This window comes from Leiobunum rupestre, chromosome 7, assembly GCF_980474605.1.
Source record: "Leiobunum rupestre chromosome 7, qqLeiRupe1.1.hap1, whole genome shotgun sequence".
NCBI classification, from domain to species: Eukaryota; Metazoa; Arthropoda; class Arachnida; order Opiliones; family Sclerosomatidae; genus Leiobunum; species Leiobunum rupestre.
Window position 1 is genome coordinate 55,375,176 of NC_143390.1, and position 20,968 is coordinate 55,396,143.

At 36.5% G+C, this 20,968-nt stretch overlaps 1 protein-coding gene across 8 annotated transcripts in view; it reads left to right on the forward strand.

Annotated features, from left to right (window-relative positions):
• The window catches only part of msn (serine/threonine-protein kinase msn), a 79,325-nt gene that overhangs the window by 14,123 nt on the left and 44,234 nt on the right, over positions 1 to 20,968 (forward strand). For 7 of the 8 annotated variants that reach the window (XM_090181461.1, XM_090181463.1, XM_090181465.1 and 4 more), the window contains exons 8-13: positions 11,067 to 11,139; positions 11,198 to 11,255; positions 11,378 to 11,432; positions 11,906 to 12,154; positions 15,340 to 15,600; positions 16,660 to 16,889. In XM_090181461.1, the coding sequence (XP_090037587.1) occupies positions 11,067 to 11,139; positions 11,198 to 11,255; positions 11,378 to 11,432; positions 11,906 to 12,154; positions 15,340 to 15,600; positions 16,660 to 16,889 (926 nt within the window). The remainder of the gene's footprint in view (positions 1 to 11,066; positions 11,140 to 11,197; positions 11,256 to 11,377; positions 11,433 to 11,905; positions 12,155 to 15,339; positions 15,601 to 16,659; positions 16,890 to 20,968) is intronic. The other variant, XM_090181462.1, reaches the window with a different exon arrangement.

Sequence of the window (20,968 nt, forward strand, 5' to 3'; positions counted from 1 at the left end):
TGAACACAACCAGGGTTAGCATTAAATTGTGATAATTTGATGACTGAATAGAGAATGTGAAGTAGGGTTTAATAAATACGGAGGATAAAACATAATGTGTTTATTTAAAACTATAATTTAACATAACGAATAAATTAATAAATATCAAGTATTAACTAATTACAACCATACTCGAGGGAGAGGGAGTGCAATGACCCAACTGCATCAAACGTAAGCTAGTCTAAAAACTGGGGTCAACTACGCATGCTACGCGATAACAAAAACCGCGCCAAATATGACGTCATCAATTTGGATGGCGGCCAATTTAAATAGACCGTGAACGTCATTAAACAACTTTATGACAAAGCTAATATTTAATTTTACCTCATCTTTTCACTCCCCCTCTTTGGCAGATAATGTTTAACGACGTAATTGTAACATATTTAAACAGCTCATAAAACATGTCTTATTTAAAGTTTTGGTTAATATATCCGCGACATTATTAATAGATTTTACATATTTTAAATCAAATGTTTTCTTTTCTATATTTTCCCAAACAAAATGAAACTTTATATCTATATGCTTTGTACGTTGATTCTCTATATTATTTCTCGAGAGGGCAATAGCGGCTTGGTTATCACAGTTAACTAAAGGCTTATTAAAGTTTACATTACATTGTTCAATTTCATGCAATATCGGTTGGAGCCACAACAGTTCTTTGATTGCTTCAGTTAAACCCACGTATTCAGCCTCAGCCGTTGATAGCGCCACTGACTTTTGTTTAAATGACCTCCATGAAACCGGCGTTGAACCCAGGAAAGTAACGTAGCCACAGTGGGAACGTCTAGTATTCGTATCAGCTCCCCAGTCGCTATCGCTGTAGATGACTAGTTGCGGACTTTCACTGCGTTGATAAACCAGTCCATACTCGGCTGTTGTCAGTACATACTGCATCAATTTGCGGAGTCGAATCCAGTGATTATACCCCGGATTACAATTAAACTGTGACAGGGCAATTACGCTGTATAAAATGTCCGGTTGAGTTCGTTGGGCAACGAACAGAAGACAGCCAATCATCGCTTGGTATGGTACGTCTCTCATCTGATCTTTGTCGTCGTCCGAAACTGGACAGTCGGCTTTAGTTAATGTTATACCCTGCACCATTGGTAGATTAACGGACTTCTCCACTTGTACTTTAAAACGTTTCCCAAGTTCTTCTATATAGTTCGTCTGTTGTAACTTCAAAGTTCCATCTTCTCGGAAGTCAAATATCACTCCCAACAAACTTCGTATAGGACCAAGCATTTTAATTTTATATTTCGTGGATAAAATATCGGCAACTTCCTGTATTAGACTTTTATCCCTGGCTAGGACTACTAGGTCATCCACGTATACGAGCACAATTACTTTTAAAGGTATATAGTATACACAATTGGTTCCTATCAGCTTTGAAAAACCCAAATCCCTGAAGCTTTGATCCAGTTCCTTAAACCACTGTCTCCCGCTCTGGCGTAATCCATACAGTGCCTTTTGTAACCGCAAACAGTATTTGCTCGGATCCTTCTTGATGTATCCCGGGACCTGCTTCATGTACACTCTATCGTCAAGACTGCCGTATAAGTATGCATTGGTAACGTCTAAATGGTAATGTGCCCAGCCCAGACTCATTACGAATAAAGAGATAAATAGTCTTATTAGCGAGAAGTTGACTACTGGAGAAAATGCGTCGTCATAGTCTTTTCCTTCAACTTGTCCATAACCCTGTGCTACGATTCTCGCTTTATATCTGGTGATATTTCCTGCTGGATCCTTCTTCAGTGCATATACCCAACGGCAACCTATAATCTTCTCATTGGGTCTTTCAACTACTGTCGCTACCTGTCTCTCCTCCAGAACGCTCATCTCCTGATCCATAGCCCATTGCCAATTTGCCTTTTGTGGCGACTTAATAGCCTCGTCATAATTTGCAGGGATAACCACTTCAGTACAATTTGCCTCAAAAACTTCTGAGATGTCTGTAGAAGATATGCCCGAGACTAACGTTGCTGCTGGAGTTTTCTTCGAAAAGTCAAATAAATTTAAATCGTAATCCAAATTATTTTCCTGCATGTACCTAACGACTTCCGGCTTTGACCGCATCTGCTTTCCATCAGGATCGTAGAAATAAATATCTCTTTGCCCCGCTGTAGCTCCGGACTTCTCTCAACCACCCATCTGGTAATCCAGGACATGTCTGTCGTCCCGTTGGTACTTGGGGCTCATTTACACCCTCTGTATTTTCGGTGGCATCCACGACCCTTACAGGCTCATCAACAATTTTGTCAACAGACTGCTTCGGAATGGATTCAGTTATTTCATCTGGCCAAAATACAATATCCCCGTCTTCTCTACGGGCTTGTCTGACAACATCAGCTCCTATTTTCTTTTCCACGACTGAGACATGTTTCGACTCTATTACATCTCCATCCTCTGGAAACCACACACGATACCCTATCGTATGCACGGCGTACCCAACAATCACTCCTGGTTTCGCCCTTCTCTGAAATTTATTCTTCCTCCGTTGAGGTGGGATATGGACAAATCCCAGACATCCAATACGCCTCAGAAACCTCACACTGGGCTTCTTGTTTATCCAGAGTTCCAGCGGGACTTTATTGCCAAGCTTCGAATGTTTCGATCGATTTTTAAGGAATGTAGCTGTACGTACTAATTCTGCCCACAGGTTATAAGGTAATTCTGCATCTTCCATCATAGCTCTGACGGTATTCAACAGCGTCCTATTTGTTCGTTCGGCCGTACCATTCATTTGGGGCGAATATGTATTTGTACGTTGGTGTCTAATTCCTGCTTCTTTACAATATGTAGTAAACCGATCTGACAGATACTCCAACCCATTATCCGTTCGCAACGCTTTTATTTTCCTTCCTGATTGTTTCTCAACTTCTGCTCTGTATTCCTTGAAACGTTGGAAAGCCTCACTCTTGTGGGACATTGTATACACCTTCGTATAACGGCTTTTATCATCTATAAACGTGATAAAGTACCTCGCACCGCCAAGTGACTCAACTGGAGCTGGACCCCAAATATCTGAATGTACAAGATCCAAGAGCTCTTTGCTTCTAATGTCTTTAATTGACGGATATGTATTTCGAGTACTTTTAGCCAGCTTGCAAGGCACACAGAGCTCGAGCTCACCTCGTGGTAAATCCAAACCTCGTACCATGTCATGCGCAGCCATATATTTAAGATCTTCCTCGTTCAAGTGACCCATCCGCCTGTGCCAGAGGCCTACCCCGATAAAATTATCTTGGCTACATGATTTTGAGGAACGTCGTTAGTAGTAGATATATTTTCTATGACATGAGCTTTCACCGTATACTAATTTTCCTCCGCTAATGGCGCTTCAAACGCTATTTTACCATCCGGGAAATAAACGGTATACTTTGACTTCTCTATAACAGACTTATGACCTGCTTGATCGATCAATCGACCTGATATCAGATTACGTCTCATTCCCGGCGCATGCATTACTCCTCTCAACCTGAACATGTTCTTAACTCCATCATCGATCCTGATCCATATATCTCCACGCCCAACAACACATGACTTTCCTTCTCCCATTGTCGCTTCAGTTGAAAATTCTGAATACGTGCAGAACCAGTCTTGATTACTGCAAAAGTGATGTGTAGCGGCTGTGTCAACAATCCAAACGTCTGGATGGGCCTCAACTGTGACAAGTGCCGATGCGATGAATGCACCTCTTCTACCACCTCTTCCTCGAGAGTTGCTACCACCTCTTCGCTCATTTCCATTAGATTCTCTTGATTTATTATGCCTGCAGTCTACTGCCCGATGTCCCCAAATGTGGCAGTTATTACACCTCCCTTGAAATTGACTGCTACGACCTCTTGAGTTGAAACCTCGATTTATTTGCGTCGAAAATGCATTTGATCCTTGATTCTCTGAAGATCGTTGTAGCTGTTGACGCCCATATTCCGCAAGAAGTTGACTCTTTATCATCTCTGGTTTAAATTGAGAATCATCATATCCATAAATTATCGACACCAGACTTTGATAAGACTCCGGAAGAGATCCTATTAACTGATAGGCAACTGTCTTGTCTGCAACTGGCTCACCAGCTTCATCTAATTGTCGCTTTGCGTAATAAACCCGTCCAATAAACTTGATCATATCTTCACCAGGATGATAATCAATACTGTGAAATTCCCGAAGTAATGTATTAATTCTTGCTCTAGTAGTTGGTTGGAAAGCTGTCTGTAATGTCTTCCATATTTCAGTAGGAGTCTTCTGCGCTTCAATGATGCACCTTAAGTCTTCTGATAAACTCATCGCAATTGTGGTATAGGCTTGGGTTACTCTCTGCTTATACGCCATCTTAATATCTTCGGATTTCTCTCTATCAGGGGCCTTTTCCTCTTCTGATACTATCTCCCATAATCCGCGATTTTGTAATATTAACTCTATTTCGTACCTCCAGCTTCTATAATTGGTTGTAGTAAGCTTTGTTGTGACTTGTCCCATAACCATTATTCCAGATCCACTCTCCGCCATTTTGTTCAACTTGGTATTCACAACGTGACTAAGCCTTGTCTCTCACCTCCGTAATGCAGCTTCAAGTTTCATTTGTCCCCAGCAGAGATGCCAATTGAAGTAGGGTTTAATAAATACGGAGGATAAAACATAATGTGTTTATTTAAAACTATAATTTAACATAACGAATAAATTAATAAATATCAAGTATTAACTAATTACAACCATACTCGAGGGAGAGGGAGTGCAATGACCCAACTGCATCAAACGTAAGCTAGTCTAAAAACTGGGGTCAACTACGCATGCTACGCGATAACAAAAACCGCGCCAAATATGACGTCATCAATTTGGATGGCGGCCAATTTAAATAGACCGTGAACGTCATTAAACAACTTTATGACAAAGCTAATATTTAATTTTACCTCATCTTTTCAGAATGTCTGGCCGAGTGCGTTGCGCTATAAATAATAAACATCCGATAAGTGCTCGATAAGGAATGTCTTGCATATCTCTTTTGTCTTCTTCTGTCGTTGGACAGTCCTTCTTTGTTAAAATCGTATTCTGTACCATCGGTAGACTGATGGACTTACATTCGGTAATACCAAATCGTTTGCCGACGTCATTGATGTACTCAGTCTGATGCATTTTCAGTGTCCCATCATCTCGGAAGTCAAACATGACCCCAAGTAATTTCTTGAGTGGACCAAGATGTTTCAATGAATACTTTGTTGATAATAGCTTGTATGCGTCCTGTATCCCTCCTGCGGTTTTAGCGAGAACAACAAGATCGTCAACATAAACTAAAACTATCAAGCCGGAAGGTTTGAAGTAAACACAATTCGTGCCATACAGTTTGAAGAAGCCCAGTTCCTTGAAACTATTGTCCAGTTCTTTAAACCATTGCCGGCCACTTTGAGGTAAACCATAGAGGGCCCTTTTTAATTTCAAGCAATTGTGAACTGGATCTACTTTTTCATACCCCGGAATCTGTCCCATGTATACATTGTCTTCCAATGTCCCATATAGATATGCGTTAGTAACATCCATATGTCCATGTGCCCAACCGAAACAAACCACGAACAGTGATATAAAGAGACGTATGAGTGAAAAATTTATGACCAGTGAAAATGCCTCTTCATAGTCTATACCAGGGATCTGGCCATATCCTTGGGCTACTATGCGTGCCTTATAGCGAATTATTTCTCCTACCGAATTCTTCTTCAGGGCATACACCCATCGACATCCAATAATTCTCTCATTTGGTTTTTGAACCACTTCTGTCACCTGCCTGTCTTCTAACACCTCCATTTCTTTGTCCATCGCTTGCTTCCACTCGCGGTGTTGTGGTGAATGTATCGCTTCATCATACGACTGTGGTATCTTGACCTCAGTACAATGAGATTAAAAAATTTCAGATACATCCTGTTCTGTTATAGAAGTGATCAGTGAAGATGGTGTTAATGTCTGCCTTGTGGAGAAATCAAATAAATTCAAATCATAATTGAGGTTCTTTGCCTCAAGATATTTCCGGACATCTGGTTTTGATCGCATTTGTACTCCATCCGGATCGTAATAATAGATGTCTTTGCGACCAGCTGTTGCTCCGGTTTTTCGTGTTCTCAGTTGTCTTGTCCAACCGACTGGTAGACCGATAACCTCTTTGAGTGTCGGGTTGTACAAAATTTGGTGGTCCAGCTGTTTCGTCACGCAGGATTTCCGTTTGTATAGGTTCTGTTGCCTGAGCCATTTCCTGAGGTGGGTTGTCTTCAGTAATACCGTGTGTCGGTGTTGTGACTTCTCCACCAACACTCTCTTCCGCTGCCCAAAACATGATTTCTCTGTCGTGATGAGCCACACTGACATTCTCCACCCCCAGTTTATGTTCTGCGAACTTGACGTGCTTTGTCTCCTTCACTTCGTTGGTATCTGGGAACCATATTCTGTACCCGTGTGTGTTCTTGGCGTAACCAACAAGTATACCTAGTTTTGCTTGACCATGCAGTTTGCTCTGTTGACGCTGTGATGGAATATGCTTAAATACCAGACAACCTATGTGTCTCAGGAACCTTGCACTCGGTTTCTTTTCCCACCATAATTCAAGGGGCACAGTCTCTCCTAGTTTGGCACGTCGGGTACGGTTTCGGAGCACAACCGCAGTATAAAGTAACTCACCCCATAACGAATGAGGTAATTTACTGTCGTCCAGTAGCGCCCGGACTGTATTCAAGAGTGTCCTGTTCATGCGTTCGGCTACGCCATTCATTTGCGGCGAATAAACATTGGTACGCTCATGCTTAATACCATTTTCGTTACAATATTTGGTAAACTGACCTGCACAATACTCCATACCATTGCCAGTTCGCAGGGCTTTAATGGTTCTCCAAGTCTGTTTTTCGACATCTGCCTTATACACCTTGAAAATATCAAAGACCTCACTTTTATTTTTCATAGTATAAAGTTTCATATAACGACTGTTGGCATCAATAAAAGTGACATAATATCTAGCTCCCCCTATCGAGGGAATCTGAGCTGGTCCCCAGACATCAGAATGGACCAATTCTAATATCTCTTTACTACGTATAGTCTTAGTTAAATTAGGCATAGTTAATAATATACATCTTACATACAATAGAGTGAACGATATAAAGGCTTGGTTAGGAGTAAGACTACAAAAGAAAAACAAGAATGGGGACGCTATGATTTTTACAGGGTTGCCAACCACTAATACTAAATATTTCCCCAATGACGTTATGGCATAGATCTATTAATATTATCACAAGAAGTATGTACAACAAAGAAATATATTTACACGAACACAAAGATAGTATATTTACAAAATCATCTCCGTCTCGCGGAAGCTTGTCCGAAAGGGCCAAAGTCACGGCGCGCACACACATCTAAAAACCGCATCGCGTCTTCTTAGTTGCTATCTCAATTCTGTGTTTTCCTCGCTCGGGTTGGAGGTTTTAACCCCTACGATGGATATTGCGAAATCGGTGGCAACCTCCTTCCCGGAGCGAGGAAAGTTTTTGGCGACACCATACATATAAATATACTTTGTCTCCATCCAATATTCCACAAACTGAAAATTTGGTGTATCCTATTACATCACAAATGGAAAAGTAACGCTAGAAAACATTAATTTTCAATAGAAAAAGTCTATTTAAAAATGTAATATCTCCGCATATTTCACCCAACCCCATTCTTTATAATCACGATGGGCCGTCTAGCATCGCAACCTAAAGGGCATATTACCAAGAAGTAATAGAATATACTTAGTCCCCACCCAATATTCCACAAATGGAAAATTTAGTGTATAGTACTACATCACAAAGTAACGCTAGAAAATTTAATTTTCAATAGAATAAGTTAATTTTCCAAAAATATCTCTGAATTTTTATTTCCGCAAAATAATCTTGACACCGGAATGTTCAGTACTTTCTAAAGTATCCAAAAATATGAATAAAAAAAATTGTACATGGGTTTGGTGTGTTGATATTCAGCCAAAATTGTAAATCTGTTTTACCTATAAGGAATTTAACTATTAATAAACAGAAATCAATACCTTATTTCCAAAACAAATGATAATGTACTAGACTTTAGAAAAATATTAGTGTTTTTCGCTTTTTTTCCAAAGCACTGTTAAAGTTATTGAGTGTGCATGTTTTTTTTAAGGAAATCACGTGAGCCACACTCCTTTAAAATATTAGGTACGTGCATCCAAAGAATCAACACATAATATTATACACTTTTAATCTTAACAAAAACTAGAACAGTAGGAATTTTGCCTCTCCGCAACCATTTTTGATGTCAACAATGGGTAAAATCGTGGCGAAGATAAATATTTCAAAGTTAATTTTCATGTTTAAATATTTGTTTTAAGTAACAACCTTGTCTCTGCCCTCTACATTGTCTAGGGGTTTATATAGTCCTTTACTTGGCTCACTGCCAGCTATGCCCCTAACACCATCTAGCAGGCCCTTACACAGTAACATACATTTAAGAATTCCTATGATTTACCCTAAATTTCAAAACTCTAAATTTGTTGTAAAACTTTTTAAATAATTGCGCGTTGTATAGGGGAATTTAGAGTATGTGATTAGCGTATTGAGATTTGTTATATTCGAATAAACATAAATGGTTTCATTGTATTCACACATTTTCTCTATTTGAGATGAAATATAAGGGTGGCAAAATGGTTTGGTTAACGAGTAAATCAAACAGGGCCAGTCAGGCCAAAACAAACTAAATATAAATTTACAAGGTGTTTTTCAAAAGGTTATGAAAAATTTTAAGGAGTTGTAGGGGGTGGGCTGAGAATTATGCCTATTTGTAGTCCATTTACCTAAGATGAGTTAAAAGAGCGCCAGAGAGCCTTTAAGTGTGGCCTACCAACTGAAAATTATGGGCAACCAGTGGTCGACCTACTTCGTTCCTGTTCTGTAAAACGAACAATAAGTTTGCAATGAACCAGTCGCAGAGAAGTTCAAGTAAAAAATTAATTTACGTACCAAGAATGTGCCTGTCTCACGTAATCGACGATGGACATTGGTAAAAGTCCGTGAGACGGGGATGCGCCGGTTCTGGTACCTTTCCTGGTAGAGACATTGAGCAGCCAAAGTATTGCCATCCGCTAGTCCAAACACGAAATGAATATCCGCCAGGTCTTCTGAAGTGAACTCCATTGTTGCAGTTTTAATCCCGACTTTAAATACTGTTTAAGTTTCATTTTTTACGCTGGTTACCTCAATTTGTTTACAAAGTCCTTTTTTACCTATCACACGAACCCACACCTTGATGTTCGCATTTCCCTGCTGTTTGGTTTTGTACTTGTTGCAGCCTACTTCCAGGGGCTAGTAGGCTTCACTTTGAAGCTCTCTGGCGCTCTTTTAACTCATCGTAGGAAAATTGGAAAAAAAGCATACTTCTCAACTCACCCTCTACAACTGCTTAAATTGTTTGCATATTCTTTTAATACAAGTTTTGCTTTGTTCGGCTTTCATGAAAATAAAAACATATATTAGCACAATTCACCACAAGTCCACCCCGCACATAGCGTTCTAAAACCCGCGACAGGATCACTCGCTTTAGCAAGCTGTTCTAACCCCAAGGATGGAAAAAGGGAGGTCATGTGTCCAAATTTAGCGGGAAAACTCCAGCATCTCTTTCCCATTGCACCATAGGTAGCAATGTCTGGGAAAAAGAGCTAATGTGTTGTTAAAACCCAGAGGAAATACCACAATGATGGCTCTTACTAATGTTTACTGAGCGTACTCAAATATCTACCAAATATGTTAGTGTCCAAGCTGACACTACCTTATAACGGACGCAGGGTTACAATTAACTAGTAATCACCCTTCCGTTATAACAGGAAACAATTTGGGTTCCTATTAAGTGAACAATTCTCAGGGACTCAGCTGAGGTTTAGGAATAACAACAATCTTATATTTCTTGAAACTTACAAGACTTTCCATTTGAATTTGGTTCACACGTCGTATTTAGTGAGAACACTACTAATTAACATAAACAATATTAAATAATATTGGCTTTGTCCGACTGTCTGACACAACTAACTAACTCCAACCAGTCTCCTTCTCTCCACGTGGCACAATCCTTTTTATATCTTCCTGTGCTTCGGTTTATAAAAAATGTTTAAACAACTAACGTATTTTCAAGGAGGTAGCGCCATCCAGGGATTGAAGCCTACAACGGGCGGCGGGACATTCAAACTTTGAATGTCCCTCCGTCCGTTGTAACCTCATTAACAAAAACCTACGACATTCTAGCAAAAAGGCGGTTCACCTTGACAATGGGACAATGTTTTAAAATTAAAAACTTACGCAGTAATGTCATGATTGTTATTAATATATTTTATGAAGTTACCATTTTAGTTAGACTATTGTTAGCATGGTTTTTATAATTTGTCAGTAAACAGGTGTTTTTTTAACTAATTGAGACATAAAAATTTACTATTAATTGAAACCTTGCCTAGCATTTAAAATATGGCTTTACTAACAAGGTACCAAATTTTTTAGGGCTTATACTCTACTTAGGTATGTTCCTTCTTAATTGTAAAATGCTATTTATGAGTAGTAGTGACAATCAGACCTTGTGACCAATTTCACTCTAATTTTAAAGAGATCCTCCTTAATTATGTGGTAGATGCTATTACGTGTTACAGTTAAGTCCAATTTGTTAAGAACCTATTGGCCCAAAAGAGCCGAAACTCGTGTCAGGTTCTCGAGATACATTTTGTATGACCTAGAAGACTTGATTTAAGGTCCACTAAATTTTAATAGCCTAATATACCGTATCAAAGTGAATTTATCCTGAAAATGTTGATGCCGTAGCACAATTTCCAACTAAATTATTAACACCTAAGCATGCATCTCTTTGACAATTTAATTAATGACCTTGTTTTTGGGGCTTATTTTTTTGGCTTGCTATTACACAACTTACATTGGTTCAGACCTAATTGCATTGTTCAAATACGCTGCTATTGGCCCCTATTTATGGTAATTTGTAATGTTTTACAGTGGATTTTGGTGTCAGTGCGCAACTTGACAGGACTATTGGTCGCAGAAATACTTTTATTGGAACTCCTTATTGGTATGTTTTTACACAAATTATTACTTATACAAATATGTAATGGTTTTAATTTTTTTAGGATGGCGCCAGAAGTTATTGCTTGTGATGAGAATCCTGATGCAACTTATGATAATCGGGTAAAACATTTCACTGAATATAATAAAATTTTATAGTAATCATAATATATATTAAATATTTCATGAAGTTACTGATTATAAGTAACATCCTGTTAATTTGAGATTTTCAATATCATTTCCAGAGCGATTTGTGGTCACTTGGTATTACAGCTTTAGAAATGGCAGAATCTCAGCCACGTGAGTATATTTAAACTACTTATCTGCATTATATGGACATATAGGCTGGGATAAGTTTTATATTGGAGCCCTCTTGAGTTAATATTGGAGCCCTCTTGAGTTAATATTTGAGCATTGGTGTATAATTTCCCATATTGAATTACTTGTGGTCATTCTCAAAACATAATTTGCACTTGAAACTTGGTTAGCTAATATTTGACCTAAGCACTACAGGGGAATAAAAATCATAAATACTTCATTTTTTCGAAATAAAAGTTAAGTGAATATTCAGCTTATAAGGTACGAAATATTTCCATTCAGTATATACTTTTTGTGGTACTTTGCGTACTTTAAATCAGATAGTCACTGGTACATAAACCTCAATCTCCGATCCTTAAAATCTAATTTTCCATGCATGTCTTTTTGCTGAGATCTATAAATATTCTAGAGAAGTATAAAACTTGCTTTTCATAATTAATCATTATCTTTTGTAGCACTCTGTGATATGCATCCAATGAGAGCTCTTTTCCTGATACCTCGCAATCCGCCTCCGAGGTTAAAGTCAAAGAAGTGGACGAAGAAGTTTCATAGCTTTATAGAAACAATTTTAGTGAAAGATTATCAACAAAGACCGTACACTGACCAGCTGTTGAAGCAAGCGTTTATAAGGGACCAGCCAACTGAGAGACAAGTCAGGATTCAACTCAAAGACCATATTGATAGATGCAGGAAACACAAACGAGGTATTTACCTTTGTTCTTAAATACTCCCTTACGGAAAAATGGTAAGAGAATTGGCAAAATATTTACCCAAAATTTACCTCCTTTGAGTTACTTAAAAATTACTTAAAATTAGTCACAAAAATTTACGTCCGTAGTACGTTACGGTTACGTGAAATTTACTTAAATTTTGGGTCTACCTAAAATTTACCAAGCATAATTTCCTACTTGGCAACATATTTTTACCCCACATTTACCCAAAATGTATATTATTTATCCTGTTTCACCAAATATTTGGTATAGTTAATCTTCATTTACCTCTTCGCTACCCAAATTTACCTTCCTCCACGAGTGATTCCTTTTAAAATTATTTTATGATACCTAGAAATATTAAATATATTAAAACCAAATTCTAAACAAACCTTGTTATTCACTTATAATCTTTTTGTTATTAACAAAATCTTTGTGTACAAAGCTATTAGTTGGCACAATACTTATTTTTTTATCTAGTTCCCAGTAGACCAAGGCCTTTATGGGTCTAATGGGGGCCGCGTTTTTAACTGTTTTATTTTGGGATTTTAGCAATTGATCTTGGTAATGGTGTTGTACAAGTTCACTAATTGATGCTGCCATTTTTTTTAATTAAAAATTAAATCTAACTTAAACTGTAACATTTAATTACTAAATGAAACACTTACAAAACGAAGCGCTTTACGCAGAGGCTTTTCCAGAGTTTTGAACGCGTAAAATATGTGACTTGCTTTTCTATTTATTGGAGTTTTTAAACACCAATGATTACAGCAAAGCCTACACTACACTAAACTGACGAAACTAGTAAGAAGTCATAACATATTAATTAAAATAACAAACATTTATTAATTAAAACATATTAATAGTGAATACTGTACAAGATGGAATGACAGAACCCCTACCAAAAAATAAGTTGGATTTCAGTTTGTATTTAGTTTGTATACACATAATTAGTTGATATTGAGTTGGTATTAAGTAGGCTCAAGTTGTCAGCATATTTCAAGTTACTATTAAAGGGGTAATAAGTTGTTATTCAGTTGGTAGGAAAATACTGCTTTTGCTAAGTTTATAATTAGTTGGTTTTTAGTAGTCAGGAAATTACATAATATTTTTAAGTTGGTTTTTAGATGTTTCCCTAGTAGGATTTAAGTTGCTTTTAAGTAGTTAAATGTAAATGTTGATTCTGGTTTAGTTGGAAATAAGTTGATTAATAAAGAGGATTTAAGTTATTTTTAAGTAGGCATTTGTCCCAAATAAAAACTGAAAACCAAGTTGAAATACAAGTTGTCCTAAGTGGTTTTTAGCCAACTTATTTTTTGGTAAGGGAATATAAGTGACACTATACGCTGTTGAGCGGATATATATATATATATGAGGTTAAAAATAGTAAACAAGATTAGCAATAATTAAAAAAATATCTTATTTACACTTAACATTTTAACCTGTTAAAAAAACAAAACGGGAAAAAGCTGATAACGTTTCTTATCTTCAACACTATTGGCTGTAACCGCTCGTGCTGCCAGGTTGATATGAAACAGCCAAATTGGCTACTTTTAATACAGAATTAAAATTTTTACTGTTCAATAATTTTTTTATATTATTCTGAGAGCATGTAATTTAAATATACATGTATACCAAAATATATTTACTTGTTAACTAATGCGATAATTAATTACTTACGACGGTTTTTATTTATGCCATATCTATTAACATTTGCTATAACAGAGACCCGTTTGTTTATTTAAAATGTACCCAATATTTAGGTTCTTCAACTTAGTAAATTTCAGGTTTTTGTTGATGTCCTTATATTTACTTAGAATAACCGAGATGCACGTTTTTGTTTATTGAAAATTTACCTAATATTTACCCTCTTAAACTTAGTAAATTTCAGGTTTTGATTATATCCTACTACTTATTTGTGATAGCAGAGACCCTCTTTGTTTATTTAAAATTACCAATTATTTACTTTCTTCAACTGAGTAAATTTCAGGTTTTTGTTGATGCGCTTATATTTACTTGGAATAACGGAGATGGGCCTTTATGTTTATTTAAAATTTATCCAATATTTGCTTTCTTCAACTTAGAAAATTTCAGGTTGTTGTTTATGTCTTAATATTTATTTGGGATAACAGGGACCTTTTTGTTTATTTAAAATGTATCCAATATTTACCATGTAAATTACAAGTGCTTACTAAATACCATAAATTTACCTTGATATTGAACTAGGCCAAATTCATTATCCCAATTTTTGTAAGGGCTAGGCCAATATTAAATTCTACCCTTTGACAAAATTAGTTACCCTTTTGGGATTTTATTTTTTTATGGAACTCATAAATTGCTTCAGTTATTTGGTTAACGTATTGTGATGTTTTGTTATGCATGGTGCCTATATACATTTGAAAACCTGCAGATGCAAACCTCTATTACAGCACCTAATGGTTTCTGGAATTTATAGAGCGATTTGTGTTACTATGTAAACAAAAAGAATCCAGTTGGGAAACAGTGGTAACCAACTGGTAATTTACGCAAACATATTGGATTTTATTTAGCTTTCTATCGGAAATAATTTTAGTTCTAAACCAATGCAATTTTTTAGATTTTCCTATAAAATATTTGAAAATCAACTAGCATAGGTAATTTTTAACTGAATAAATACTATAACCCAAGTTCTAATGAAAATGCATGACCTTTATATTTATTACTATTGCGAAATACCGCCAATATGTTGATTATTAAGGCAATATTGTTACTAAAAGAAGGGAAAACCAATCAAAACAATGAATTTGGTTTTGAACTCTTAAGTTTACATTATCCTTATTATGGTATTCAATGCGTATCAAGTTTTGGTTACATATTAGGAATGCTTAGCTTAAAATTTATGGAAATGTCCAATAGCAATTTTAACACCACCTGGGTTAATTTTTCGAATTTATCCCAATATTTGCCACACCAATTCAATAAGTTACTAATTGATTCAGTAAATTTACAAAATGATTTATACGACAATAGATGCCCTTTCATTTTGAACATAAAATGTATTAGAAATATTGCAACAGTTGATTCTTTGGTTTTACAATAAGTTCCCAATTATTGCTTGAAGGTTATAAAAATTTATAGAGCTAATTATACGGTAGATATTTTATCTTAACTATCTCTATGGAATTTGGATTTTTAATTAGTTGATGTACAAGAGGAGTATCACTATAGTGGAAGTGATAATGAAGATGATGAACTCGGTGTGCCGGGTGAACCAAGCTCTATCGAACCTGTACAACAAGATTCTACGTTGAAACGAAACTTTCAACAGTTACAAGATAACAGAACTCTAACTCCTAGTGATCATAGGTCTAGCCATCCGGCCCCTCCGCATTCACAAGCTCAAGATGCTCCTCCAGCTCTACCCCCATCTAGGCCTCCGGTTCCTCCACAAAGGCTAATCGGTAAGGCAATCTTTCTTTTCAAAATATCGGAGTTAGTGTAGTAGAGAGGCTCAGCACACAGTTTTGTTGACAATTTCTTAAGCCTACTTAGTGGTTCTGGGTTTCTGCTTAATCTTAAGTGATAGTGTATGTTCACCATTAAAATACGAATTAATTTTCCCTATAAATGGGAAATTTATGAAAACAGCTTTATTCGGTTTGGAATTAATTTTTTGTAAAATATAGAAAAACCATTTACTATATAAGAAACTTTAATAGGTTTTACTAAGCCCATCTGCCCCCTTGAAGAGTAGTGGTTAGCACTTTGGCCTCGTAACTAAAGGAGATTGGTTTGATCCCAGCTTGTTCCATTGGGTGAAAACTTGGAGCAACTCCTGCGCTGAGTTTTCAAGTTCTCTCCGCACTGGTAAAAGGGTTTTCCCCCAAAAGTTCTTCAGTTTCCCCTTTTCATAATAGTTTGAGTAAGTAATGAGAGCTGTTGGCTTGCATAGCCACCACCTTCCTACACCGTAGAACCTGGCTACCTGGAATAAAGGAAGTATTTGCCGTAACTTCTTTATTTGGACCTATACTGGTGCCTTGTTTATTAGCCTAGATGATTACGATCATTTCAACTTCGTAAATAGAATACTAGATAAGTGTTTGGAAAGTTTAAGCTAAATTGTAGGATTAGTAGTTCAATAGGCGCTTCAATATAGCAGCTTAGAGGAAATTGCCAAGAAGTAATATATGATATTCGATCGAATTATTTGGTCTCGTAACATATTTTGTACACCCTTGATGTTTTATTGTAGCGTCTATTCAATCCCCAGTTCACACTTAGCCAAATCTGCCTTCCATTATACAATAGCTGTTTACCCAATGAGTTGTTTAGCAGAATCTACTAAGGGGGCAAGTGTAAAGTGTTTTGAATTTTGCTTAACGTTGCTTAACACGCATTTGGCTGATCCCTCATCGAACATCATACTTAATTCTACAGAAAGTGCTGTGTTCAATGACTGTGATCTCTGCTTATTAAAATGATCAAAGTTAATTGAATCTTGTATTTTTTTCTTTTAGTAGTGCCAGATCCTCCACCTCCTAGTAAACCACTGCCGCCAATTCCGGTTGAAGAGGAGAGAAGAGAGAAAGAGAGGAAACCAGTTACTCCACCAAGAAATCATCATATGTCTCAACCATTTCCACCGCAACATCCCCAGCATGCACAACAATTTTCACCTCAGCAACAACCGCCACATCAACAGAGGAGTTCTGGCATTTTCAAACCACCAGCAATTAGACGCCCTGAAGTAAGCCGTTATTTTAAACCATACCAAAAATATTTTCCAAGCCATTCCTAATATTTAACATTATATAATGAAATTTAATTTTCCTTTTACTTCTCAAACTGTATGAAGCAAATATTCTTCAGAAGCTAAGAGGCTTAACAATCATTTAAAAAATTCTAATAAACTACACCACCAAAATGACCTAGGCACCGAAACGTCCGTATACCCTGTTACAAGAGCAAATGCCAATTTTTTAAACCAGATGGCTGATATTTAAATATTTGACCAAAGGGATTTGTATAATCCCCTTTATGTTGGGTTTTTCATGAACAAAAATCCACTCCAGGGGATTATTGGCCAAGAAAGTTCGAATATTCATTCTTTAGGATGAATGTTATGAATAGTCATTATTTTGGATGAAGAATGTTGGTTTATTTATTCATTCAGGATTTGAAATTTTAACTGCGTTTCTGGACATCTTTTTGTTAACCATTTTTGATGTCAACGTTTCCAAACCGTACCAAACTACTGCCCAAAATAGCACAGTGTTATGTTTTGTCTGTTTAAGCCTAAGTTCTGATAAACTAGCTTAACAATAGATTTATCTAACTCACTCAATACTTTACTTTCAATTTTATAGGTCTGGAAACTTCAAATTAAATCCACAATCTTTTAAGCATAACAAAGTAACTTATATTTATTTACAAGTACTTTTAAGTTACATTGCAATGAAGGTGGCTGATCGGCTCCGTTTCTGGCGTGAGATCTGCAATGTAGCGCTAATTTATTCTAGTAGCTTGAGATTTTCCGAAGCGCCAACAATTTATAAAAAGATTCTAGTATCTCCTAAAATATCTCACCTTAGAACTTAATTAAATCAGAACTTCCAGAATATCGTGCCAAAGGTCATTTATTTAGAAAACAAGTAATACAATTCTATAAAACCCCGACAATCCCAACCCCTATTTAATTTCACTTACCCCCAAAACCAATAATACCCCGACACTTAGAACATGCACAATTTACACAATATCAACCCTTGCCGCGGCCAGATTTTATGCCATTATTTTATTTAACGGATGCCAAGAAAGATATGATAAATATAAAATTGGTACTTACCACCAATATTTACCTCGGAAAATACATAATATTTCAAGATTTTCTCGGGAAATACGATATATTTCGAGATTTTTGTATGTGTTGGATGAGGTAGGACTGATGAAGAATTAGATTTGAATTAACACCACAAGAGGCTATACGAGGTACTGTCCTCTAGGTCGCGTTAAAGAAGGCACAGCTTGATTAGCAAGAATGGGGCTGAGGTGGTGCCACGCGCCCCCATTGCTCGAGCGAAGTGAGTGCGCGGCACCGTGAGGCGCCAATACTTTGTTTACGAGTCCAGTTTTACTTTCAGTTTTGAACTTTTTTTCTCCATCAGCCCTACTTTATCCAACCCGCATAATGCCCAATTTTCTCCTTTTCCAATTTTTTTTTCATCAGCCCGACTTTACCCAAATGCAGTACCACGAAAAAGCCCATCTTTTCCAGTTTCCAATTTTTTTCCTGGTAAAAACATGTTTCGATCCGCAAAATAATTTTATTTATTTTAGATTCCTTGACCACTTATTAACCATTACAAAAAAATGAAAAAAAAAAAAATGAAAGGTGCTATTCTTAAAAATCCCCGCGTTTGCGGTCAAAAAAAGACAAAACACCTAGAAATTTCCCAAAATTAAGAAAACTTGTAATTTATTTAACAAACTACCGGAATGGGGTGGCTTAGAGAATCAACCGAACTCTTCTCAATATGGTACGTGCATTCCTTAAAGGTACGGGTGTACCAACAAGTCTATGGACCAAGCTGATGTTGACCGCAGCATTCATTAAGAGTTATTCAAGACATGCTAAATTTGGAAATAAAGTTCCATTGGAAGTCTGGATAGGACTTAAGCACAGCTCTAGTCATTTTTGCCGTATTTTTTAGCATATGTGCCATGTCCCACAACAACAGAGGGGTAGCAAATTTCACTGAAGAGCTAAAATGGGTATGATTATTGGTTATGCTGTGAGAATCAAAGGTTACAGGATCTGGTTTCCAGGCAATAACTCTGTGAGGGAGAGCCAACATGAAAAATGCAATGAAGAGAAGGTTAGAATGAAACACATTAAATGTGAATTGTCTTACTGAGGAGTCTGAACCTCTAAAAGAAGTTATCCTAAAAGAGGCAAAAATCATCGCAGATGGTCCATAGGAAAGAATAAACCCATTAGGGGATTCCACAAATAATGGGGTACCCAGACAATTGAAACATGTCGCAGACATTTCCTTTTATAATCTGGATGCAATCAAAACCCGAGGCAGATAAATATATAATAGAAAACAATCTGGTTAATGATATATCCTTGTTCAATTTTTCAAGAAAGTCTCTACACTGTAACCAATATAACAGTAACTAAGAATTGGCGCACGAAGTTAATAGATTCTAAGATAAATATTGCAGATATATGTACAAAAATATTGCAACGTAATACAAATAATAATTTGGCAAAATTGAACTACAGTGGCCTCATGTAATTTTGCTTTTTTTTTGGCGGAGAATGTAGCACTTGACGCGTAGATTACAAAACTATGTTTTTGGGCCCCCAAATGATTATTTTTTAATTAACTTAATTTTAAAAAGTAGTAATTTTAGGGGATTGCCGTTTTTTTTGTTCTTTTTTGGCGGATAATGTAGCGCTTGACGCGTAGATTACGAAGTTATTTTTTTGGGCCGCAAATGATAATTTTTTTAGTTATCTTAATTTTAAAAAAGTAGTCAATTTAGGGGATTAGTAACGTTTTTCTAAAAAATAGTTCTGTCGTGTATCCGTTGACACAACTTTTCTGACGCGCCCCAGCCCCATTAAGAGCATTGACGGTGGGCCTTCTGTAATCGTACCTAGTGGCATCATAATTAGTGAAATCGTATCAACTTAAATAGTAAGTCCCCGTATTGCCACCTGACGCACTTTGAGTTTCCCCGTATTGGCGCCTGACTGCGCTGCGCACTCACTTCGTGTAAAATATCTTGGATCAAAATACAAGCATTTAATGTTCAAAACGATTTATTATTAAAGATTCATTTACAGACATATTTAAATTGCTTTAGTAATAAAGTACACTATTATTTTTAAAAGATTCATTTACAGACTTATTTAAAATGCTTTAGTAATGCAGTCCATAGCTTTCAGTATCACACACATATTTTAGTACATTTTCAACATAGCCATAGTGCTTTATACTTGGATTGTTCGCAAATCGAGCTAATGTGGACACAACATAAGCTATGTCTGGTCGAGTGCGATGTGCAATGTATTGTAAACTACCAATCATCTTTATAAAGTGATGGTTCAGTAACATCTTCTACAATGCAGGGATTTTTATTCTTTGATAACATAGTTCCTTTAGTTAATGGTACATCTTGCTTCTATGATTCTTCTGGAACTATAAATTGTTGTTTCAACATGATTATGTATTTTCATTGGTGTATTTTTAAACCATGGTTATTAAAATCGAATTTTACTCCTAAAAAATACTTGACACCACCTAGGTCAACAACTTGAAATTCTTTCTCAATTAGACCAGTTATTTTCTTCATTAGTAGTTGATCTTTTGTTAATAAGATTATGTCATCCACATAAACTAAAATCAGGGCTGAAATCTGATAGCGGTACACGCAATTACACCCCTGAAGCTTTACGAGACCCATCTCTTGTAATCTTTTATCTAGTTCAGTATGCCAACTCCTTCCACTCTGTTTCAAGCCATATAGTGCCTTTTTGAGCTTCCAGACAAATTGTTCCTTTCCATTTACGCAATAACCTTTTGGCTGTGCAAGATATACTTCCTCTTCCAAATTTCCGTATAGGTACGCACATTTTATGTCCAGGTGTTTATGGAACCATCCCATATAAACCACAAAAGGAAAATTAATATCCTTATTAGAGTGAAGTTTATCACCGGTGCATAGGTTTGGTTTATACTTTAGTGCGAATCCTTGAGCAACTAGGCGTGCCTTAAATCTTGTAATTTTTCCATCTTCATTTTGTTTGACATCGTA